We start from the raw sequence: 25,598 nt of genomic DNA, 5'->3' as shown, positions 1-25,598 counted from the left end.
CACGAATGAACCATGAACTTTTTAGGAACCCAGTTATATTTTTGGTCTTTGCCACATCCCTGACAGTAAATTCCACAGATTAGCTGTGCAAAACACACTTGTCTTCTTTATACTTAACTTACTGTCTTGGCATGGCGCCAGGTGAACCCTGTTGTTTGTACGGTGTGAAAGGGTCAAACAACACTTCCCTTGAGTGCTAGGGAAACGGATTGGCCTGCGCTAGACACGTCAGATTAGATAATAGTTCATTCCAACCTTCAATGAAACAAGCCCAGTTCTATTTCTTTCCCTCACTGACTTTATACAGATGCAGCTTCACTGGCTAGGGAGCCAGACTCGGCTGGAGAGCAGCAGTTCCCAACCATCAGCTGGCCTTTAATTATGTAAAATGAAACAATTCCTCTCAACTGGAGTTTTGAGGGACTGATGCTCTTATTTTTTGCAGTAATGCAGAAGCCTTGGTAGGCCCCAGCTGAGATTGGGCCCCCACTGCTCCTGGTGCCACACAAACACTTTGTAAGCTTTTTGGGATAGGGACTATCTCTATCAAAATGAACAGAGAAGGGGAAACTAAGGAAAGGGACATGGGAACGATTTGCCCACAGATACACAGTAGGTCGGGGCAGAGGCAGGCCTCCTTACTATCCTGTCTCCTGTCCAGATAGAGTTTAATGCCAAGAGACAATCAGATGCACCAGTCCGGCTGCACAGCATCCAAGTCCTGGCCCACCATGCCCACTGTCCCATCTTCAGTTCTGTCTAACCTCTGATGTTTCAGAGGAAAGTGGTTCCCCCTCCCGTATGCCAATTTCTCATCAGGGGGCAAATTCCTTCCTGACCCCTGCAGGCAACCTCGGCTGGAACCCTGAAGCATGTGATTGGCTCAGAGTCATCGTCCTAATGCAGATTTGCACTAAGTTACTGGTTTCCTTCCCAGTGTTGCCATTCCTGACCTACTCTGGCTAAAATGACTGACATCAGGAGCGAAGAACCGGGAAACAGACTCTTCTCGTAACATAATTTGACATGCATGAAGAATAACTTTTGGTATGACTTCCTGCATTTTACCTGCAGCACGATGGCATCCATCAAGTACTGCTCAGGTTACAGAAAAGCCAGTGCTAACCCGGAAAGATGTCTAGGCACGGAGTCATACGTATCTGTTAGAGCTTATTTACATACGGAAATTGAGAATAGCTGCTGCACAAAGCCTCTCTGTCAGGAATAGCTAGAGTGCTTTAGATTTGCACCCTCCTTTCGTCCAAATTCACTTCCATGAGCTGACAAGCTTTTATGTGTGTTTCCAAAGTGAGGCCTCCCCAGGTCAATTCACATCTTCATCATTCTCCCAGCTGCCGGCGGATTTCAAGCAGCTGAGCTACACACATGAAATCTACCCCAACCTCCTCCGGCTAAATGCTATATTTACTCCAAGGAGCCTATCATTTCACCAAAGGGCAGACAGCTGTGCTCTGGTATGTCTTCATTCCCTAGGGCCATGCTACTGACCCCATGCAGCTGTGGAAAATCACCATTACTGGGGGTTTTAGGGCAAAACAGATATTTATGGTTACTCTTCTCAAAATAATACACAGCAGCAGATATGAGTTCAGGCCTTGCATAAAGGGAGACTGTGGTTTCTAGGCAGACCTGGCTAGTCAGTTTCACACCACCATTCCCCCAGGTTGTCAATTTCACACTCAGCAGAAATATGAGGATCTGGAAGGCAAAAATACACAGCGAGGAATGGGTGGAGAAACAATGGTTAGAAAGGCTGAGTTTACATTCCATTTCCCTCCCTAAAAAAGCCAGCTTTACATTAAACCTTGCATTTGCGAGAGCCAGTCCCAATCCTGCAAGCTACTCCCGAGCCCCAACAAGTCACAGAAATGAAAGGCTGGAAAACACAATCACAAAACCACATAAATGTAGACCATCTCTGACTGTCCAATCTGTTCTTAAAAACCTCCAGTGATGGGGATGCTACAGCCTCCATTGGGAGGCTTGTCCAGTGCTCAATTATGCGTAATTAGAAAAACTTTCCTGCTATCTAACCCAAATCTCCCTTGCTGCACATTAAGCCCATTGCTTCTTATCCTGTCTTCAATGGACAAGGAGAACCACTGTTCATAGTCTTCTTTATACAACACCCTATTATGTATTTAAATACCATTATGTCATTTCCCACACCTCCCCTTTCTTCTCTAAACTAAACTTGCCCAGTTCTTGAAAGCTTTCCCCATAGATAGACTTGGCAGAACTGAGTTTTGTTAGTTCTTTTATCATTTTGATGGATATCAGTTTAAGGCTCAGAGGGGCAGCCGTGTTAGTCTGTATCTGCAAAAAAAAAAAAAAAAAAAAAAAAAACCACTAGGAGTCCTATGACTCCTTGAAGAATAACAGATTTATTTGGGCTTTTGTAGGTAATTTTTTAAAATTTTCCCTGTTGTTGAGGGAAATGCTTGGGACAATCAGGTAATAATTAAGGCAAAGGTCCCCTCTGTGGCATGTCCCCCCCCCCCCCACACACACACAAGAGCGCAGAGAAACATTCAGGGAAGTGGCAGGGTCTCAGCCAGCACCCATGGAGGATGGCGAAGGAGTGCCACCCAACTCCACTTCAGCCCTATCCCCCGCCCCAGCTCCGTTGCCAGACCTCCCCCCCGACCTACCTTTTATTGCGGTCTCAGCCTCGGCCACCTTATCGCTGTCCGCACCCTCCCATCCGCCCCAGCCCCACTCCTGAAAGTGAGAGGCAAAGAGGAGTAGCGGGTTAGAGTCTGGTGACCACTGATTTAAGGAAAGTAATGCTGCGATTCAAAATATTAAAACTTTACAACCATCAATTTACAAATCATCGACCTCACACCTGAAAATACACACATGAACTGTCCTCAAACCCAGCCAAAATGAGCTCTTGAAGAGCATCATTCTTCCTTCACCAAATTGTAAATTTCGATTCCCACCTACAGAAATATTTCTTTGATCATTTATAGTGCATGTGGGGAAACTGACATTTATCAGCGTTCATGAATACAAATCTAATCCTTCCAAGTTTACTCAGAGGGTGGGTCTTCCAAACCACTGGTCACTTTTGGAAGTCTACAGATGCACAGCAACATACAGAACTAGGGCCTTAGAACAGGGGGATGTTAATTCAGATTAACTAAAGATGTGTTTTTAATTCAGATTACACCCCTGAGTGGAGGCTATTTGTTTGGAATGAAAGAGGCCTTCTTCAGTTTAATTGAATTCTCTTCCTAAGAATAATTGTTCTGGACTAAAATAATTTTTAGTCTAGAAGAGCATTCACATGGGGAACTTTTCCAGTCAATTTCCCCATGCACTTAGTCCCCCAGGTTTGTAGTCCCTAGTATTTGTCCCAGCCCTGCTCCCACCATGAATCAAGGGTGAAACTTGCCCTAACTTCAATGTGAATAGGGTCAGGATGGAAAATTTCCTGGAAAATGTCCAGGAAAAGCTCAACCTCTCAATCCACATATGCAGCTGCAGGTACTCAGCACCTCTGACAATCTTGCCTCTTTTATTTAGGAGCCAGAATAAATTTAGGTGGGATTTCGGCACCTGACTTTAAAAGCCCAAGACTCCCATTTGGGATTTAATGAAATGTGACATATGGTTGTAACAGGCACATGTGCACAAAATTGGTGTGTAACTAGATTCAGAACTCTGAGGCAGCCCTGTTTCCATCAGAGGTATTAAGAAGTGTGTCATTCCTCAATTGTGTAATTGACAAAAATGTTGTCAACTACACAGTTAATTGGTAAAGGTTAGCACTGCAAGCACTCAGTCCCGGCTTGTGCCAGGTCCGGAAACTACACCTGCTGTGGATCTGCACTAAGAGTATTTAAGAAGCAGGCGGGCAGGCAGCTTGGCTCAGTCCTAGTTCATACCAGGTCCTGGGAGCTACTACCACTGTAGTTCTGCATGAAAAGTAATTTAGGAGCCAACAGGCAGCCAGCCTCACTCAGTCCCAGCTCACGCCAGCTCCTGGGAGCTCTCCCCACTGCAGCTCTGCACTGAGAGTATTTTAGGAGCTGGCAAGTAGGCAGCACTAAGAGATATTGCAGAGCCGCAGCAGGAGTAGGTCTCAGGACCCACCGCGAGCCAGGACTGAGCCAGGCTGCCTGCCCACCGGCTCCTAAATTACTTTTCATGCAGAGCTGCAGCAAGGGTAGCTTCCTTGGACTCGGCGCAAGCCAGGACGAGCCAGGCTGCTGGCCAGCCCACTAAAAAATTTACTGACAGAACCATAGGGGGAGAGGGACTGCATGTAACCATCAGCACTAATCAATAAGCATTCACTTATCAGTTAATTGTTTAACTGACTACACTATTACATCTCTAATTTCCATGGCCCCAACACCAAAAGGCCCCAACAGTGAGGGACATGGTGAGGGCACAAAGGGGTGCTCCCCTCTGCATTTCTCAAAACACAGAGGCTGCGTCTAGACTGGCAAGTTTTTCCGCAAAAGCACCTGCTTTTGTGCAACAACTTGCCAGCTATCCACACTGGCTGCTTGATTTTGCGCAAAAACACTGACGTTCTACAGTCCGAAATCAGTGCTTCTTGCGTAAATGCTTTGTCGTTCCCGTTCAGGCAAAAGCCCTTTTCCGGAAATGTGTTTGTGCAAGAGGGCCAGTGTAGACAGCTAAAAACTGTTTTGCGCCAAAAAGCACCGATGGCGAAAGTGGCGATCGGGGCTTTCTTGCGCAAAACCGCGTCTAGATTGGCACGGACGCTTTTCTTCAAAATGTGCTTTTGCGGAAAAGCATCCGTGCCAATCTAGACACTCTTTTCTGCAAACGCTTTTAACGGAAAAACTTTTCCGTTAAAAGCATTTGCGGAAAATCATGCCAGTCTAGATGTAGCCAGTGAGAGATCAGACACCAAGGAATTCCAGACGGCTTGTCTCCCTGAGTTGATCAGGGCTGAAGATTGAAATCACAATGAGGATTTGGTGTCAGAAAGAAATCCGCCCTCCCCAGGTCAGATCAGCAGGGGCCTTAGAGGAGGGATGTGAAGGACTAGTTGACTAGTCGCTTCCCCTACTCCTTGCTTCCTCTATCAGATCAAAAACTCCATTCATCTGAAGAAGAGGGTAATGCCTGCGAAAGCTCATGATACCATTTATGTTTTTTGTTAGTCTCTAAGGTGCTGCAAGACTATTTGTTGTTTTTTAAGTCCCTCAAGGAGTTTTCACCAGGAGGCCAAGTTAACACCCCTCCTCTCATGGAAGGTGGCTGAGTGTGTTTTGCTGGGCACAAGCAATCAAGCTTCACTTTTCTCACAAAGCATGGCACCATACCGCCTCACAACACATTAACTCAAAAATCCATTTTTTCCTATAACATCACTCCCCCTACCTCCTGCAACCTTTGGGCCTCTCTCCAAGTCCTACCCTGCTTGTGACAGTTGATAAGAGCTGAGCCTAGGACAGGTCACGTCCGGCAAAACCAGCAGCAGCAAACCATGCACTGCAAGAGATCCATGAGTCTATCATCTCAGCGTGACTATCGAATGTCACGCCGCCAGAATCCTGGCAAGGCCAATGGTGGTTTGAAATAAGCAAAGCACTGAGTCATGCATTGAAGAGCAAAGGAAAGAGATTTTGGCTCTCTCGCCTGTGGTGGTTTGACATTTTCAGGCCCAGGGTAGTATGAATGACTAAAGCCAAGAGCTCGGGAAAAGGGTATTTTTAAAATCTACTGGACTCAGCCAACCCAAAGTTTTCAAAAATCATGACACAGGCCACAAATAAATTCATGAGGTTGGCTTTAAAAAAATCATGACATTTCAAAAAACAAACACATCCACAGTTGGTTGTGGGGTTGTTGTTTTTGTTTTTGTTTATGTTTTCAAGCTTTCCCCCATAACCCAGAGAGGGGGCATCTCTCTCTTTTTAAAAAAAATGGAAGCTGAAAGTCTCACCTAACCACATGACTTGGGCTTTCATAGGGTGTAGTGTGGAGATTCTGCAGCATGCCCCCAAGTCCCCTCTCACTCGCCCTGGTGTCAGTCAAGAGTCACTCTGCAGGAGTCAACAGCTCCAATTCCCTCCTTGTTCAGCCCGGCGTCAATCAAGGCTTGTGCATTTGCCATCGGCACTTATTTTGGACAGCTGTTTAAACGTCTGCTCTCCGCTGCAGCCTTACCTTTAATCAGCCTAGGGAGGCCAGGCACAGGAGCCTTGCTAATATCACAAGACAGCCAGTTCAACATGCAGCCACTCTCACTCCTCACCCCACCTCAAGCCAGTGAGCAATTTCTCCTCCTCTGGAGAGCGGGTTGAAACTTTCCCCAAATGCGACTAACTCCTAGCATTGCCTCTAGGAAACCTGCACTCAAACCAAGGAGACCAAAATCCCAGACTCCTCCAAATTTCAGACAAATTCCTTGCACCTGGGGCAATGGGCTTTTGATTCTGTTTGTTTGTTTGATCGGTTTGGGGTTTTTTTGTTTGTTTTTTTAATTTGCTGTCAGTGAAATCACCAGACTGACAGGCCTGGAGACAGAAGATAAATAGCAGAGAGGAACAGGCACAACCCAGCCAGCACAAGAAGGCCTCAATGCTGGACAGCCAGAGATAGGGCTCTGGCATCAATTCTGAAGACCAGAAGGGGCATTATGACCACTTAGTCTAACTTCCTGCAAAATGCAAGCCCTAAGGAGGGAGTTCAGAGAACTTGAACTCATTTCACACAATACGCTGCTATGGCTGTTGTAAAGAAATGACTTTCATTCTCTAAGGGTGCGTCTACACAGCAGGGCTAAAGCCCAAATAAGCTACACAACTTGAGCTACGTCAATTGTGTAGCTGACGTCGAAATGGCTTATTTTGGCTTTTGGCGCTGTCTACGCAGCAGGAAATCAGAGAAAGAGAACTCTTCCCCCAACTTCCCTTGCTCCTCGTACAATGAGGATTCCAGGAGTTAAGAGTAAGAAGTCCTCCAACTCGATATTATTATGACATTATATCGAAATAACTGCTTGTAGTGTAGACCATGTTATTTTGGAATAACATAAATTATTCCCAAAGAATACTGCTGTGTAGATGTACCATAACTGAGCTGTTCCCACCCACTGCCCACTAGAGCGACTGACTGAGGAGGCATCACTGGGGGCATGGATCAGTATTCATGTCTCACTTTCTGTCAGTACCTGGCCCAGGCCAGGGAAGCTAATTCAACTGGCAGACCAAATTCAATGCCACCTCAGATACACTATGCGTATGACAAGAAAGCAGCATTGCTTACACTTGGGGCAACTCCCCTCTCTCAGACCACTGGGCACAGGCTCTCCGCAAATACATGCAGCACTGCATTGTCACGTCACATTGTCACTGTTTGTCTGTTTTTCCCCTGTAGAGATTTTTTGAACAAGAACCGAGAAGTGTGTCCAAATTAGGGATGTGAAGGTTTAACTGGTTAACTGGTGGGACTGGAGTAGCTTCTGTCCATAGCAAGCAAGGGCGCCCTGAAGGCAAGAGCTGCTCTGGCCAGGCTGGAGATGTTGGCACTCCAGCTGGGTTGGAGCAGCCACCCCCTTTTAATCAGTTAACCAGTTAAAGAATATGTTTAACTGGTTAGCCAATTAATTGGGATTTTACATCCCTAGTCTACACTTTGTACAGTCCATATCCCACCAATGGATCCCCAAACTTTTAGAAAGCCTATCTGATGGCACCTCGGCTGGATACAAACTATTGCAAGCTCCCCAATTTCCCCCTTACACCTTGATCAGGAAGCACTTCCTGCTGTGAGCCAAAGGGATTACTTTACAGCAGGGCTGGGGAACCTTTTTTAGGTCAGGGGCCGCTGACTCACAGAAAAATCAGTCAGGAACCGCACACAAATAAGAGGTCAACCATTCCCCCACCCCCTAAAAACCAACCTCACTGACGTGGCCCCTAACTGAAAAGAAAGAGACTCCCTACATTCTCCTCACACACCAGAGCCTAGTGAGGCCCAGGCTAGTAGATTTTGTGTGCTCCAGTCCCACAGTAGGTGCAGGCTCCCCAATGCTAGGTGGGGAAACCCTGATCCTCAGGGGCCAAATCCAGGAAAGCTAGGGGCCGCATCCAGCCTGAGGTTCTCCACCCCTGCTTTACAGGATCATGCCCTGAAAGTCAGGGAGGAGGTAAGTTTCAACAGAACAATGAAGAAAGAGGAAGAATGGTCTTGCAGGGAAAGCTTTTGATAGGACTCAGATTTGGGTTCAATGCCCATCAAAGATTTCTGATATAACCCCCTAGCTAAGTCTCTAAGGTCCAGGCACCTTTACACATCTGTCCTTTGAACCCTGTGGCCCTCAATCCAGAAGATGGCATGTCTCTCCCTTACAGAGCCATTGGGATGTTTGTAAGGAGCTCAGGACCCCTGAACAAACAGGATCGAACTCCAGACTTTACACAAGCAACACAGGTGCATCCGTCTCCTAGCTCAGGAGTTCCATCGCCAGGACACAGAGCCATTCTCTAGCTCATCTGTCCAAATCAAGCCAGTGTGATTATCCAACATCTGCTCAGTGACCCTACACATATACCAAGCCAGTGGGTAGTTAGCCTGGCTCACCGCAGAACAGGTGGCCACATAAATCACAACTGGCTCTAATGGGCTGTCTTTTGACAGAGGTCAAGAACTAAACGGGGTCGCAGCTGCCCTCTCAAGCCCCTGGAGAGTGTCCCCGTAGGTCACAGATTAAAGACTCTAATTACACTGTACCTGATCCCACCAGGATACTAAACTCATACCCTTCACCAGCTCTAAATTCACACCGCCAAGCCCTCGCCCATGGGCCCCCATCTAATAAAGCATGCAAGTGGGTCCCTTTTCAGTGAAACAGATTGGGCTGGGTTGGGGCCTTTAGTACAATAGAGCGGCGAGCCTAGACTTACAAAACAGATAACAGATTTCCTTGGACTGGTGAAAGGGGGAAACCACCATAGGGAAGACAAGGCAATTCCACCAGTCTATGCAGGAACGTGCTGACCACCTACCCTGGGTGCATTCCTCATTTAATCCTTTGGCAACCTCAGACTTCTTGCTGGATGTGGGAGAAAGACATTGCCCCCCCGCAAAAAAAAACCCAAAACCCTGTGCCAGATTCAAAGCAGGTGCAAGGCAAACAAGAACTCAGCAGCTCAAAGAGGAATGACCTGTCAGATTGTGCCAGTCACCTCGACAGGGAATCCTTGCTAGGTTACAAATTATAGCACAACCCTCTGACCCCCTCCCACCCCCCACACAGTACTCTGACAACACCAGCTATTTTGCCTTGCAAATCAAAATGCAAAAAAAAAAAAAAAAAAAAAAGGAGAAGCAGCCAACAGCTCTGGACTCGCCTTAGCACCCTCCCCATCTAGATTCATGAAGAAGCCTGCCTCAAACCACCGGCCCTTTCTGTCTAGGCAGCGGCATTTCGAATCTGGCAGCGTCCCAGTTTCTTCTGACAATACAACATTATCTCTTTAGCCCTCTGGGTTTGAATCACCTTGTTGCATCCCGCGCCGCTCAGTTCCTGGTGGGATGTAATTGACAAAGCGGAGGGGAGCAGGGCAGGCTGTGGTACATCCTTACAGCCCCTCAATCCCGTCAATTTCTAATCCTTCCATCAATCTTATTTTTTCCCCTCACCCCTTTCAGATTCCCCCCCCCCTAATCATAATATTGATGCACATGCGCAGCCGAGATGGGTATTTTGGCAGGCAATCAACTAGAATTTTCCACACACGTGACATTTCCACTCCCTACCTTGAAAAAAATTTATATAATATATATCTATATCTATATATAATACACACACACATATTATATAACACAACAAAGGTTGGTGGGATGTAGATTTAACTAAAACCAAAAATCAAATGTTATTTAACAGTAACCAGAAACAAAGAAATACTAAGAATCGTCATCTCGTTCACTATAGATGTCTTTTACACACCACTTGCATATTTAAATTAAAAAAAAAAGACGAACCAACCAAGAATAGATCCTTTATCTACAGAAGTCAATGGGGGGGGGGGGGAAGCAATTTCTACTGGGGCGGGGGGTTAGTAGGTCCTTATTGTTTTTAATAACGGCTTTAAAAATCATTGTCCGCAAAGTCGAAATTCACCAGTCTGGTTTGGTGGGGAGAAATTAAGGTGCAACTTCATTTTGCGAGGCACCTCAGAAACTCTGCTGAATTAAATACAAGATACAAGGAAGCTTTTAAGAAAGAGCTCAGGTCCCCATTAAACAACTAGCTGAAGGAGACTGATTTTCAGAAGCATGTGACCTAAGCCCCTGTAGAAATCTGGCCCTCAACAGAATAGTCTGTCATCTGGTATAAATCCACAAGAACCCAGCTGGCAAGGAAATGCCTCTGGCAAATGCAGCTCCCACAGACAGGCCGGGAGAGATCAGAGACCCAGTGCAGAGGTAAGTGTTACTGAGCCCTTCCAGAATTTCAGATGATGAGCTGGATTAGCAGGTGGCCAAGCACTCACCGCTTTAGGACCAATGTGAGGAAAACTCTGCCAAGGAAACCTGGTGGAGTTCCCAGTCTTCTACTCAGGAGAGGATTCAGCTATGTTAGGAGAGATTTCACACTGGAAAGCAACGAGGTCACCAATCCTCCAACTGGATCCATCACAGGACTGGGGCCTAATCAAAGCCCCTCCTTTCTCAGACCCCATAAGAATTTGCATTTGGTTGCTTTATATGGAAATACTATTTATAGTACCCCTTGGGGGAAGTAAATATAAAACACCATCCTGCAAACACTTCAAATCAGAACATTGCTTCTTAAGAGTAGTGTCTGAAGCGGCTTCTAGGGTCTTACATCCTGTGGGTGCCCAATTCTGCAAAGACTGAATCAAGTGCTTCATTCTGACCACACAAGTAGTCCCACTTCAGTCAGGTTGGGTCTAGATTACACCTCTCTGTCAACAGAGATATGTAGATTGGGCACGTCAAAATAGCTAATGAAGCCGGGATTTAAATATCCTGTGATTCTTTAGCATAAACATGGCTGCTGCTTTTTTTCGAAAAGGAGCTTTTTTGGGGGGAAAAAAATGGCAGTCTAGACGCGGATCTGTCAAAAATAAACTCTTTTTTGACAGATCCTGTAAGCCTCATTTTTGAGGAATGCAGGATCTGTCGAGAAAGGGTTTATTTTCGACAGATCCGCGCCTAGAGTGCCGTGTTGGTTTTTTTTGTTTGTTTGTTTTCCGAAAAAGCTCCATTTTGAAAAAAAGCAGTGGCCATGTTTATGCTAATAAAGCACAGAATATTTAAATCCCAGCTTCATTAGCAATTTCAACGTGCCTAATCTACATCTCTCTGTCGACAGAGAGGTGTAGTTTAGACATAGCCTCAATGACTTTAGCTGTCTGCCTCACTGTACACGTGTTTAAGTCTTTCCAGAATCGGGACCACAGTTTAGAAGTTTTCCTCTGACAAAGGAATAGACTGAGAAATTGACTTGTGATTAGGCATGTTAGTGAGTAGTCCACTGGAGTATCAGCTGCTCATTCTCTCCCTCTCCCTCCCCCCACCTCTATGACAAGCAGCAAGGGGGGAGGGAGAGAATGAGTAGTTGATACTCCAGTCAACTACACTACTGGCTCCTGCCCGACCCACTTGCTGCCCCTATTAGAGGCAGGAGGAGTGGGGGATAGGAGAGGCTGCTACAAAGCAGCCTCTGTCCAAGCGGGTCCCAGCTGGGAGCTGGGCCTCTCACGGAGGACAGGGGCTGCTGCTGCCAAGCAGCCCCTGTTCACAGCGGACCAGGCTGGCCACATACAGGGGCTGCTCTGGCAGCAGCCCCTGGCCACAGCCAGCCCTGTCCACTGCAAACAGGGGCTGCTTCAGCAGGAGCTCCTGTCCGTTGCAAACAGGGACTGCTGGACTCAGTGTGAGCCAGGACTGAGCCGCCCTCACTCACGCTGCTCCAGGACACGGTGCCTCTGCATTTTAAATGTAGTAAAAGCCTGGTGGCTCTTACTACATTTAAAATGCTGAGCCGTAACGCGGGTGGCTCCCAGAGCCGGCATAAGCTGGGAGTTCTCAGTCCTGGCTCAAACCAGCTCCTGGAGCTACCCCCACTGTGGCTCTGCAGAGCAGTCCTTATCAACTAATCATGCAGTCGATACAAGTTGTATCAACTACACAATTAACCAGATAACCAAAATTTAACATCCCTACCTGTGATCTTCTATCTTCCTGATTTGGAAAAGTTTAGAAGTTAAAAATTACAGCCAAAATCCTGACTTCACTGAGGACAAAGGCAAAATTCCCACTGATTTCAACAGAGCCGGGATTTCAATGATAAAGCCTTAAGGCTGAGAAGACTTGCAGGTTTGGGTCCTACCCAATGCAGTGCCTAGCTCAAGGAGGCCCTGATTGACAGCCTGTACTCAAATACAAATAAACACAAAGCAAAGCCATACAGTTATCTTAGGAACAGATTCTTTTGCTTAAGTTTCTTAGGCTAAGTCTACATGGGCACTTTACAGAGCTGTAACTTTATGTCCCAGGGATATGAAAAAACACTCCCCACACATACAGTGCAGCAAATTACAACACTGCAAAGCTTTGAACCAGGCTACAACAGTGGGAGCATTAGCTACTTCCTTCACAGAGATGGTGTACCTAGTCCTAGAGCATCTGGCAATCTCTCTCCCCGTGCTTGTATCATGGCCACACTTCCAGTTTAAAGCACTGCTGCGGCTGCACTTTAAACTTTTAAGTGTAGACAAAGCCTTTAAATTAGCTACACCTTTCAGGTTGTAAACCTACCAATCTTTCCTTCACTTTATCATTACCCTTAGCTCTTTTCTACAGTAGATTTCAAAGTGCTTTCCAAAGCAGGCCAGTATCTTTAACCTAATTTCACAGATAGGAAAACTAAGGTATAGGTCAGGAAAGTGGCTCATCTAAAGGTCTCCAGCAGGCCAGAGACAAGATTTGAACATGGCTCTCTTGAGTCCTAATCAAATGCACTACCTGCTAGACCAAATGGTTTGTTTTATTTAGCAACCTACCTTGCCCCCAAACCTGTAATTGTCTTTGCTCATGCACAGAGCATCACAGGATGTGGGCCTGTGAGTTTTTACAAAAGTCAAGTTTCTGGATAGCCTAAATAATTTAGGAACATAAATGTCCATTTCAGCCATTTAGAACCCTACAGCATTGAGATATAAGTTCATTAATGCATCACTTAGGCCCCGATCAACTGGTGTTAGGTACCTAAAAACTTCTGAAACGTGTCTTCCAGGCATGATTTAACATACAAGAAACTTGATTTACATTCTGAAGTCAATGGAATGGCTTCCATGAGCAAAGTTACTCACCCAAGTCACTCCAGGATCAAAACCCCAGTGTTTTGAAAGTACTGAATGTGTTTTAATATATTTAACGATCATTTGTTTCAATCACTCAGGGAATGCTAAGAAGGAAAGTCGGGGAAAATAGAGGTTTTTCCCTTTACGTCAATAACTGCCCCCTTACATTAAAATAATTAACACATATTAAATCAAGGGAAAACATAGTGACTTTGGGGACTTGGAGATCAAATTTGGTGACAGAAAAATATTGGTTTCTCTTTTTTTAGTCACAATTCCTTTCCCTAGAAGACTGAAACTAATAAGCATTAGGGATGTTTTAATTAGTTAACTGGTAAGCTTCACCCTTAACTGGGGAGACTTAACATGTACGATTAACTGGTGGAGGCTGGAGCATGCATGCACACGCGCGCACACACACACACACACACACGTTCACCCGTTTAACAGGTTAACCACTTAAACTTAACATTTAACCAGTTAACTAATTAAATGGAATTTTACATCCCTAATAAGCATATTTTCTCTCTCTGCACTGATTGTTTTGATCAGCTAATATGCAGAAAGACCCTACTGCTGAGAATAACACAGTTGGGAGAGAGATTGTAAATTCAGACTAAGGCAAAAGACCTGCACATTTTTCACATGATGTAGGGTGAATGATGAGTCTTTGCAAAATCACTGTCTTAGATTGTACATTCTTGCGACAGAGACCATCTATTTTCTAGGCAGGTATCAACTGCCTAAGAGAAAGGGGCCTTGATCCATGATTAGTGAATCCATGTTACTGTAATAATAATAAATTAATAATTATGGCAACAACAAAGGGTGAGGGAAAACCAGTGTCATTTTACACCCACCCTTTCTTTTTCTCTCAGCTCCTTCCATTCCTTAAGCTTCCTTTCCCTCACATGCCTGAGCTTTTCTTTATAAAGGAGAACAAATCAAAGAGAATCTGGAGAGAGATTTGTTTTGCAGCAAGCAAATACTCTCATTATTTTTAAGGATAAAAGCCATTGGTTAAATCATTCTGAAATCACTAAATGTGCTTTTTACACCATGCAGTACTCCGATACCAAGGTGGTGGGTGCCATGAAGTAGGAAGCAAGTCAGTTATACATGCAGAATATTGACAGCTCGTAGGGCAAAAACAGAAGTCAATGGCAAGCTGCCAAACAAGGCCTTTTCCCATGAGGCAGTGACTCCCTTCACTCCTAACTTGGCTGACACACAAGCCAGTCCCTCAAGGCAGCCACCACATTCAACCTAACCCTGACCTGACCACTCCCACCATGTCCTGAAGTCACTCTCTGCCTCTCACCACATTCAACCTGGCCCTCTCCAATTTTCCCTCTAATTATTTCCATCCATGTGCAGAATACATTTTGTTAAAGTACATCACCAGTGGAAACACATGCTGCTGGCTGTGGGCACTCTGCTAATCAGCTGGGCAGTATTTGAATCTCTCTGGGTGGCTGTCCAAGCGCATAGCTTACAGGGAACCCTAGCCCTGACTCACCCATTCCCCTGCTTCCGATTAACCGTGGTCTCAAGTCACCCTCCGCTCCCGCCACAACCTGGCCCTGACCCAGCCACTCCTTGCTTTCAATTAATCCTGTCCTCAAATCACCCTCCGCTCTTGCCACAGCCAACATGGCCCTGACCCATTCCACTCCCACCACAACTGACTACCCCTATCCTCATATCACCCTCTGCTCCCGCTATGACAATGTAGTCCTGACCCAACCATTTCTGCTGAGAGTAACGGGCCCCATCCCATCTCAGGTGATGCAACTCTATTCAGAGGGGTGCCAACTCTTCTCCACATAAGCTAGTTACTGACCCCCACCCCACAAGACACAGCCATGCCCAGGTCTAGGTAACCAACATGGCCACGTCCTGTGGACAGCAGAGTCATCTGCACTACTGACATGCCCTCCCCCTGCAGAGAGCCCATCCCTCTTCACTGCACCACTGCTAAGGGGGCCCATCCTGTAAGGCACAAGTCAAGTAGGGTGTGGAGCCCTATTTGCTATCTACTCCCCCGGGGTCCCATCCCCAAGAAAGTACCACTAATCAGAGGGCCAAAAGCCACCTATCACCTCAATACCAGCAGGCCAAACCCTACAGGTTCCCAAGCCCCCTCCCCAACTGATCACACAGGGCATCAAGCCCTCTCCCAGGTGGCTGGTTCCTCGAGGTTCCCTCCCCACCAATGACCCATGTGGCCTGTCCTGCCTGCCAGGTGTCCTCCATATCTGCCAACTAAGCACAGGGCCCCATCCTGCCCACCAGATACCAGATGGCCAACCCCCCCCCCCACTCCTACCAGAACCCAGCATCCCCCACTCCCACTAGCAGGCCCTGTCCTGCCCAGTGGGCACCAAGTACCCCCTCTCCTGCCAATGTCCTGAAGGCCCAATATTGCCTATCAGGCAACCACCCCACACTCCTGCTAACCTCCAATACATCACAGCCTGTCCACCAGGGCACCAAACACTCCTGCCAACGCCCAGCATGCCCCATTCTGCCCACCAGTTGCCAAGATCACACACCCTTGCACCAAGCACCCACCATCCCAGAAACCCTGTCCAGATCAGCCCTGCTTACCCCTGTGGGGGCTGGGGATGGGGAGAGTGCCATGTGGTGGCCCATCCACCTCCACTGATAGAGCTGCCCTCATCTCTGGGGCTGGGGAACCCTCCTCTGCTCCCCTTTACCCCAGGAGGGGCATGAACCAACTCACAGGCAGAGGGGCACTTTAAGGGGGGGGCTCTGTGCTGCCTCCCCACTTTCGGGGGGGGGAAGGGTAGGTCCCCTTCTTCATTGGAAGTGAGGGAGGGGCATCGGGCCCCACTTCTGGGGAGGACACTTCAAGACCAATTGCCTGCACCCTTCCCCCATCCTGAACGTTCGAAACGCGGGCGGCGGCGGCGGGTGGAAACTAGAATCCCCCCCCGTCAATGTTCCAAAGCCACTGGGCAGCGCGCGCGGGGAGGGGGATTAGAAACTCTCGTACCCCACCTTAACGTTCCAAAGCCTTTGGGCAACGCGCAAGGGGGAGGGGAGGATGAACTCTCGGCCCCTCAGCGTTATCAAAGCCGTTGGGCAGCGCGAGCGGGGGGGGAAAGGGGGTGTCGGAACTCTCGGCCCGTCAATGATCCAAAGAGGGGAAACAGGGGGGGCTGGAAACTCTCCCCTCTGGGCAGCGCGCGCGCTTGCGGGGGGGAGGACGGAGGGCGGGGGTGAACTCTCGGCCCCTCAACGTTCCACTGCTGTTGGGCAGCGGGCGAGGGGCAGGGTGCGAACTCTCGGCCCCTCAACGTTCCGCAGCCGTTGGGCAGCGCGCGCGGCGGCTGGGACTGTGGGGGGAGGGAAGTCGGAACTCTCGGCCCCTCAACGTTCCGCAACCGTTGCTTGTTTACAAACAATTCCCCCCCGCCAACATTCGAAAGCCGTTGAAGGGAGAGTGGGGGGTGTTTTGGCGCCCGGCTCTGGGGTGAAGGGGGGAGGGTTGTTTACCTGGAGGCGCCTCAGCTGCTAGTGGGGTGGATGCTGCTGGTGCTGGTGCCAGTGGAGCAGCAGCAGGCGGGAATATGTCGCCTGGGCTGTTGTCCCCTGCTCCTTCTTCCTCCTCCTCTTCCTCCTCTTCTTCTTCATCCCCCTCCACCTCAGACACCACCATCTCCTCCTCCTCTTCCTCGTCCTCCCTCAGAGGGGAAGCCATGGTGGTGCTGGGGGGGGGCAGGGAAACAGAGAGAGAGAGAGAAGGGGGGAACAACCCCCCTTCACCACACACAAAATTCCTCTTCCCCCCCCTTTCAGATCACCTCAGTCAAAAAAGAACAGCCTGAAAAAGTCCCATGGATTCAAAAAGAGGGAAAAACTCCTTTTTAACTTTTTCCCCTCCCCCCCTTTAAAATATAAAAATGGGGGGTAGGAAAGAGAAAGAGGTTTAAAATATATTTAAATTCTGAGGGGGCAGCCCAGCATAATATTTGCCACAAGAGCAAGGAACAAAAATGGCCGCCCTTAAATTATTTTTAAAACAGACCCCCCCCAGGAGGGAAAAAGGGGGGAAAAATCCCCCACCCTTTTCTTTATTAAAAAAAAAACAAAATGGCTGGCTTGATTTTAAGTCACCCCCCCTCCCCACGGCATACACACCTCTTCCTTGAGGTTCACAGAAAAAAATCCCCCAAAACCCCCCTCAAAAATCAATCCAAAACAGTCACAACAAAAAAGATTCCCTCCCCCTTATCTTAATTTTTCTCCTTATTGTTGCTTGTTTGAGTCTCTCAGCTCATTGCATAGATGAACAATATTTGTATATTCCTGGCACTGGGGGGGGGGAACTGAAAGAGAAAGATTTCTGCATAAAACAAAGATGGCTGCTCTAAATTATTTCTTTTTTCTTATACTTCTCCCCTCCTCCCTCAATAAAAATATTTTTACGAGGGGGGGGGACAGAAAAGGCTGGGATTAATCAGTACTCATGCTCAGTGTGACATCAGCATAAATTGTTAAAGGTTAACTAGTTCCATACTAGTAACACCATATATATATATATATTTTTTTTTTGGTTGCTTTACTAGTTCATGCGAAAGATAAGAGAAGGGGGGCCTTCTTTTTTCCCCTTCCTTTCCTACTTTTAAATACTTCAGAAGGGAGTAGGGTTTTTTTTTCTTTAGGCTTAGGGCAAGAAAGGAAGAACCAAGAAAAAAAATAATTTAAACTCGGTCCAAATTCAGTGAAGTGCATCGAGGGGACAGATTTAACTCTGTCTTTTCCTTGGTGTTTTTCAAGAAGGTTTTACACTCTCACACAGACATACACACACAAAAATGAGATTTCCCCCCCTCGCTTTTCTATTAAGAAAAACCGCCCTTTCTTTATAGTTAGCTTTCCCCCCTGAATTTTATGTCACCCAGATAAAATCAGGGGGCAGAATGTAATTGTACCTTTTTTATTTTTCTTTTAAGGCTCTGCTTTTGGAGGGGGGAGATTTTTCTTAAACTTACAGCAAGCACTCCAAACCCATCTAGGTTTTTTACAGACACCTCCAAAACGCAAATGGAATTGGGGTGCTCCTAAAAGTATAAGGTACACAGAACTCTATGGTCCTGATCCTGTGACTGGCATTGCGCCTGCAACTCCATAGGCTTACAGTCCTTATCAATGGCAAAATAGGGGTTCAGTGATCCTGTCCAGTGTTTATTCCAGTGCATAATCCCCATAGCAATGTGTTTAGTAAGCACGTGTGGGCTTGGGCCCTAACTACAACTTGGATGCACCTCCACAGAGCCTGATCCTGAAAATGTTACAGATATATGTAATCTGTTTGCAGGACTGGACCATTAATATTAAAGAGTCTGTTCCCATGAGATGACAAGGAGTTTTGCAATAGACTTAACTAAGTACAAAATTCTACCTAGAACTGGGAAATTCCAAACTTTTTTTTTTTTTTTTTTTTGCATTTTCGTAAGCTATTTGGTTGTGTTCCTTAAAATCAGGGAGCTCCTAAAGTAAATGTATAAGGGATACAGTCTCTATAGTTTTATTTTTTTTCTTTGAAAATATCAGTATTTCAAATGCCCTTTCCCCACACTTCCAAAATAAGACCTCCTAAAGGAAGAAGGGATGCAATCTTTTCGGATTCCATCGTCTTTTCAAATGCATCTGGTTTTCTATGACTATCCTCATACATTAAAAAATGCAACAAGTAAAATAAAAACCCCAATCCTGCATGGATCTATACTAGCAGATTCAGTTGTAGGACCAAGGCCTAATTGAGGCACTCCTAACAGATCCTGTAGTTCCCTATTTGTATTTGTTAAACTTTCTCCCTTTTGTTTTCCTTCTCAGGCATATTATACCCCTAATTGTTTTGTTTTCTGTATATTAAAATAAAAGAAGAGGGCACAAATGCTAATCCCACCACAAGGCAAAGGTACAGTCCTGGGAACAATTAAGCATATGAAACGTCACAGCCTGTCTCTAAACTTTTGCAATTTTCAAATACTCTGCTGCCTAGAAGAAGCAAATAAAATTACAATTTGGGATTGGGTGGGAAAGAATTTATCTTCAATTTTTATAGGGAAAGTGTGATGATTATTAATTTTTCTCCTCTATTATCTCTCTTTATGACTGTCAGTTCCAGGAGAGAAATTTTCATATATTTTAAGACCAGAAAGAAGTGCTACGATCATAGAAAGGGCCAGAGTACTGAGTCACTACTTTCTGAATAAAGCACATTGTAGACAAAACTTCTGAACTGTAAAGACCCCCATGGCAATGTTGGTCCAAGGTAGACAGCCTCCCTTGCACATTTCCGGGGAATCTATCTGGGAAAAAAAAGATAGTAATCCGAGACAGGTGACCATTATCATGCAATTTTTACACAGGGAAAACTACCTACCAGCATTATAACTGCAGACATAATTTTCATAATCGTAATATAGCCATCAGTTCTGTATGTCTATTAATTGTGTTAAACCTGGTAGGAAAGGGTTTGTATTTGTATGCTCATCACTAGGAACGTTCAGTTAGCTGCTTAATTCTCAGCTCCATTCCCCCTGCAGAATAGTCATAAATACCCACATAGGATATGCCCATTGCCTGCAGGGAAACACTGCTTGCCAACCAAATGTTTCCCTCTGTGCCTTTTATATTTAATTCAACACCCCCTACAGCCTTTCAGGAGCATGGGCGCTGATCCCATTCATTCATGTTGAAACAGTTCCTTGGCGGTGCTAAAAGCCAAGGGTTCTGGAGGAATTTGGAGGCAAAAGGGGTGGACTCAGGTTTTACTCTTTGGCTTTAAAATGCAATAGACAAAGAGTTTTGGAGAGTTTTTTTTCCAGTTGATTTCATGATCTTTGGCTTATTTCGTCTTCTGGTTAGCTGCTTGGAAGGGGGAAAAATTAAAGGGCATCTGATAATCTGTTTTTCAAGCTGCTAATTTAATGTTTGCAAGGTGGTTAATATGGTATTATCATACCGTTAAAAATACACACCAAGAACAAGACACAAATTCATGACAATGATAAAAACTCTTCTTAAACTTGTTTGTGGCTCCTGGTTTATATTCCCCAGGGAATGGTTTGGTGGGTTGTGTGTTTTGTTTTGTTTTCTTTTTAACCTCTGTCTCCTATCTCTGTTTGGTGTTTCTTTGTAGCTCAGCAACTGTCAGAGGGAGACCACCGAAGAAACATAGCATGGTACTAATAGAGAAGTTGTAGTGTTTATCAGAATGGTTCGCCTATCACATTTTGTCTTGCAAGAGGATCAAAGAGTCGATACGGACATATCCAGTCTCCACTTCCCCCAAGGGAACTGCCTCTGTTTGCACTGGAAAAATCTTTCAAGGCTACTGTCACAGCCTTGGCCTCTTCCCTGCTGGTTTTCTAAATCAACACTTTTTTTCTCTCTCTTTAATAACATGTTAAAGTTGTGTAGCGATCTACAACAATAGGAGAATGCCACATTCAATCCTAAAGAACCAGAGGGCAAAATGCTGACTCCAGTGCAATTAATGGGAGTTTTGGATGTGGCTTCCATAGGGCCAGGCTTTCACCACAGCTCATTTTTGCAAACATGAACTAGAAAACATGTAGCATTTACTACTTCATGGTCTCGCAGGTAAGACACTGGTTGGGATCTCAGGGAAAAGGGATTAAATGTGCAGCTCTGCCATGCATTTGCTAAAGGATTTAGGGCAAGTCACTTTATCTTTCCGTGTGGCAGTCTGGTTTATTTAGGCTGTAAGCTCTTCAAGGCAGAGTCTGCCTCCTCTGCTACACACTTGTGCAGCACCCAGCATAAGGGAGTAAAATTTCAATTGGGCCTGAACAATTTCTGAAACTGAACTCTGGCTTACTACTTATTATCATAGTGGCATAGGATTTACTATGGTAAGTAATTCCAACTGTAGGGCTACTCAGGATAATATACAGATGGTAGTAACCAGAGCAGTCACTTGCTTGCAATAGGCTTTAACAGGGGCATAGGCCTTGGGTAGCCTTTGGCAGAGGGGTGGATTTTAAGTCTGGCAAAAATATCATGTTAATGTTAACCCTACAAATGTGAACTTAGTTAAGTATTACAACCTTTCCAAAGATTTTTTTTAATGTGCAAAATTATATATGATAGTATCATACTGTATAGCTATATATTTTTTAAATACATGTATAATTTTTAATATATAATTTTGCACATTAAAAAAAATCTTTGGGAAGGTTGTAATACCGTGAGATGGAAAAATTACAAGATGTGTCAAGGTTTGGGGAAATGGATAGAAGCCACTTTACTTCTGAGCATGGACTGTACATCATTTTAACCCCTAGCTCTAATACTTCTGTTCTCCTCCCCACCCCACCATGGCATTTAAGCAGAACCATTTCCCTCTCTGTGAAACAAAAATGATGATAATCACTTGCGTGTAACAATACACACTGGTCTCCTGGTGAAGATTAATTGGGCAGTAATGTGGTGTGCTGAAGATTAAAGGTCGACGTCTGAGATGGTGTAAGATGGTATACTCGCACTGACTTAGGTAAAGCTCTCCTGGTTTACATCAGCTGAGGACCTAGCCATAAAAACATTATAGAAATGTTATGCATTAATACCATCAGAAAGACCAGAGCAGCAGTTTATTTTTATTTTTTAATTATTTATTTAGGAAGTTTTAACAAGTTTACAAATCCTTGTTGTGTAAATATCAGAAACAAAATAATCATCACGGCAGTTAGCTTTTGCTTCAAGAGACACTACACAGGTATATAGTCATCCAGTCTTTTTATTTAATAAGGTGTTACCAACCATATTACCAAAAAAGCACCATTATAACACCAATGTCATTTTTAGTGACTTTGTTAAACTGAGTGAAATCTCTGTATATATGCATTTAAAGTATCAGGTATGACTATCTAATATTAATATTCAAAACATTTTGCACACGTGTCCAGTTTTTTGGTTGTTGTTTTGTTTTGCAGATGAATGTGCTTTGAGTACTGAATAAAAGGTAGCCAGATATCTAAGAATATAGCCGTCCTTTGTCTATTTTGCGTCCACAATTGCTGTATTTTTCCAATATTTTCCAACAATTTCTAATATTTCTTAAACTATTTATCCATGGTTAGGCTATTTTTCTTTTTCCAATGAGAGGCAACCATGGGCCACTCAGTTAATTACAGATAAGATATTAATTCTTCATTTCTTTTTGTGGGACCATTTCCACTAGGAAGCTCCACAAAGCTCAACAAAGGTTTTTTTCAGGGAAGCTTCTTTTGGGAACATTCGAATCTGAACACCCAAACAATCACCACAGATTAGGGATTAAAGAACTGTCTCAGATAATCTGTGTTGGAATACAGGGATTTTATCTGCTTCTAGGTTTACATATTTGATTCTGGACCCAAAAAGTCATCCCCGGCTGACAACTTTTTGGCGTCATGTCTGTAGACTGCATCCTTGTCTCTGTATATTTGATGCTGCATCCTTGTTGACATTCTCATCCAAAAGACAAAGGATTGAGCAGGCCACATCTTGAGAAAACACTGCTTGTGCCAGGTTAGATTGCAAATTGCTCAGGGTTCAGTGGTCCAATCCATTTCCTGTCACTGACCTGTCAGGTGACACATGGACACAGATTGGAAGGGATCTTCTGGATTAGCAATTCCAGTCTCCTGCTATCACAAGCTACCCCGTTCCTCAATTCATCAAGCTTCATTTTAAAATTAGTTAGGAGACATAATTTTCCTTCCCACAGTTGGCCTGTGTGGTCTCTGTGGATTATAGGGTCTGTCTCTTATTATGCATTTGTACAACGTAGCTTTCTGATTCTTGTTGGTGCAATTGCACTAATCAAGGAAACATGGCTCCTTTGCAGGTCTGTAGAGTACCTGGCACCATGGTTCCCACGCTGAGTCCATGTAGTGCTGGCTGGTTATGCGATATTGGCTCCCCTCCTTGTTTCCAGTTGCTAAATCATGACTAAAAGAAGCTAAAAATACACAGAACATTTCCCTAACATCACTTTTCCATGCCAGTGACTGCTGGAGAGATGGGGGAAGGGCGACGTTCATCGGTGACAGCAGAGAAGTCCAGGAGTCAAACTCAGAAAAGTTTGATCCCCTTCCTGGCTTGGCACAACATGGGCACAACGTCAAATCATGATGACAGGCACTGCACTGGGAGTCAGGCGAGCTAGAGCTGCCTTCTTGGCTCTGACTCACTGCTGTCTGGTTCACAGATGGGATGAATTCTCCCTGAAGTGATGGGGCCCAGCAGGTCCAAGAGACCTTCAACTTGCATTTTGTCACCACAGCCAGGCCCAGGGCTTCTCTCCCCCTTCTCCTGCAACTCAAGGGGACCACGATTCCCCAATGAGGAAAGAAGGGAGTATCAGGAACTCCAGTCAATGTTACAAGGGTGGTATATAGGTATGCCAGAGCTAGACAGCTGCTCTTTATCTCTACTAAGAAGCTACAGCTGCAAGCTTTCCTGAAGGGATTGTAAAATGTAACAAGTATGGGGTTGTTTCTGGGAAGTAGCTCAGAACATGACAGTTCCCAAAGGATTTAACCTCAGGAGTGCCACCAGATAGATCTCTAGTGAAATCTTGGAGGTGGATACTCTGTTTATGTCTGTCATTGGTCCGTTCGGTACCGATCACCTAAACCCAAGCAGTGCCTTAGAAAAGAGAAGACATTTAATTGTCACATGCCCTATTCCCTGAGTGATTGTGAAATGCTCAGGGAGATTAGACAGGCTATAAAAACAGAAAATCCAGTAATAATGGGGATTTAAACTATCCCCTTATTGACTGGGAGCATGTCACCTCAGGACAGGGTGCAGAGGTAAAATTTCTAGATACCATTAACGACTGCTTCAAGGAGCAGACCTAGAATCCACAAAGGAAGAGGTCGTTCTTGCTCTAGACTTAAGTGCTTCTCGTGGATGCGTTGCTATCAGCTTAGCTGCACTTGCTGCAGGCTGCTATCCGGGAGGTCCATCGGGGGGCTGTCAGTATCCAGGAGGCCTTGCGGGAGAGCGTCCACCCTGAGGAGCACTCAGAGCTTCTCTGGTCTGCCCCACTGGGAGCTTGTGCCTCATTCCTCCCTCACGTCTTTCCACTTACCCATCCTCCCCCAACCTCCCTTCCTAATGTCAAATAAAAACACATATTTTCAAAAATATAAACTCTCTTTATTTAACAAAACCGGGGGGGGGGTATGAAACTCTGGGGAGACTGGGGAAAGGAGGTGGGAGAGGGGAGAAGAGAGGGTGGAAGAGGGGAGGGGGAAACCTGGGAGGAGAGAGCTGGAAGGGGGAAGCAAGGGAAACAAGGGGGCGGGGAAGCTCAGGGCTCAGGGGCGGGGGTCTCGCTGGACCAACTGTCTCCCAGCACAGTGGATGCAGGGGCCTCGGCATCCCCGGGGGGATGGGGAGGAGGGTGTGGAGGTTGAGGAGGGTGTGGAGGGAGAGGCGGGAGGGGAAGAAGGAGTGGGAGGATGAGCAGTAGCTAGGGAGGCAGCAGGCGCTGGAGCAACATGAGGCAGCACACTCTGCACCTGGGTCTGCAGGTGTTGGCAGATGGCACGACCCCCCAAACCTCAATGAGGTTCATGATCTCCGCACTAGTACAGGAGGGCGCCTGCCGTCTCCGGCCCCTGACTGGCTCCTGGGAGCTGTGCGACTGGGCGGTGGACAGCTGGCTGGCACTGGCTGCTCAGCTTATACTGGGGCCACTGGGTCAGGGTCAGTGACTACTGGCTCTGTGCTGGCAGGCCTGTAACTGGCACATGCACTGTGGCCAGAGTCTACCCCTTTAAAGGCTCTGGGGCTGGGGGAGAGGAGAAGAGTTTTCCTGGTTTGGCCCAGAGTGGCCACCAGGAGAAACTGGGAAGGGCCTCAAAATAAGCGTCTAGACAGCATTTATTTCGCATTAGCTATTTTGAATTTGGCGTTATTCCTCGTAGAATGAGGTTTACCAAATTCAAAATAAGCGCCTCGCTATTTCGATTTTATTTCGAAATAGCAGTTTGCCTGTGTAGATGCTAAGAAAGTAAATTAGAAATAACAGCTGTTATTTCAAATTAACTTTGATGTGTAGACATACCCTAAATGAATTCTTCACATCAGTCTTCATTGCAGAGCATGTAAAGGAAATTCCCACATCTGAGCCATTCTACTTAGGGGCCAAATCTGAGGAACTGTCCCAGACTGAGGTGTCAGTAGAAAAGGTTT

The 25,598-nt window shown here is 45.8% G+C and overlaps 2 protein-coding genes and 2 long non-coding RNA genes across 9 annotated transcripts in view; 1 reads left to right on the top strand and 3 right to left on the bottom strand.

Moving 5' to 3' along the window:
• CHD3 (chromodomain helicase DNA binding protein 3) overlaps positions 1-17,748 on the bottom strand; it is a 78,164-nt gene extending 60,416 nt beyond the window's left edge. For 4 of the 6 annotated variants that reach the window (XM_075908082.1, XM_075908084.1, XM_075908086.1 and 1 more), the window contains exon 1: positions 16,872-17,748. In XM_075908082.1, the coding sequence (XP_075764197.1) occupies positions 16,872-17,076 (205 nt within the window). In that variant the 5' untranslated portion in view covers positions 17,077-17,748. Of the gene's footprint in view, positions 1-15,959; positions 16,241-16,871 lie in introns of those variants that run through there. The other 2 variants (XM_075908085.1, XM_075908088.1) reach the window with 2 other exon arrangements.
• LOC142819658 (uncharacterized) lies at positions 392-15,953 on the bottom strand. Its single transcript, XR_012897518.1, has 2 exons — positions 2,673-15,953; positions 392-1,719 (listed from the first exon to the last, which is right to left on the bottom strand). It is a non-coding gene; the product is annotated as an uncharacterized LOC142819658 (long non-coding RNA).
• Positions 17,749-18,247: 499 nt separating the features above from the next.
• LOC142819657 (uncharacterized) lies at positions 18,248-20,663 on the top strand. The gene is made up of 3 exons (XR_012897517.1): positions 18,248-18,452; positions 19,215-19,299; positions 20,527-20,663. It is a non-coding gene; the product is annotated as an uncharacterized LOC142819657 (long non-coding RNA).
• A 952-nt stretch (positions 20,664-21,615) lies between these two features.
• Positions 21,616-25,598, bottom strand: part of CYB5D1 (cytochrome b5 domain containing 1) — a 35,117-nt gene continuing 31,134 nt past the window's right edge. The window contains exon 7 of the transcript XR_012897515.1: positions 21,616-21,936. The gene's annotated coding sequence lies outside the window, so the exon portion shown is untranslated. The remainder of the gene's footprint in view (positions 21,937-25,598) is intronic.

This window comes from Pelodiscus sinensis, chromosome 24, assembly GCF_049634645.1.
Source record: "Pelodiscus sinensis isolate JC-2024 chromosome 24, ASM4963464v1, whole genome shotgun sequence".
NCBI lineage: Eukaryota > Metazoa > Chordata > Testudines > Trionychidae > Pelodiscus > Pelodiscus sinensis.
The sequence above is the reverse complement of the archived record's forward strand: the minus strand, read 5'-3'. Positions and strand labels throughout refer to the sequence as shown.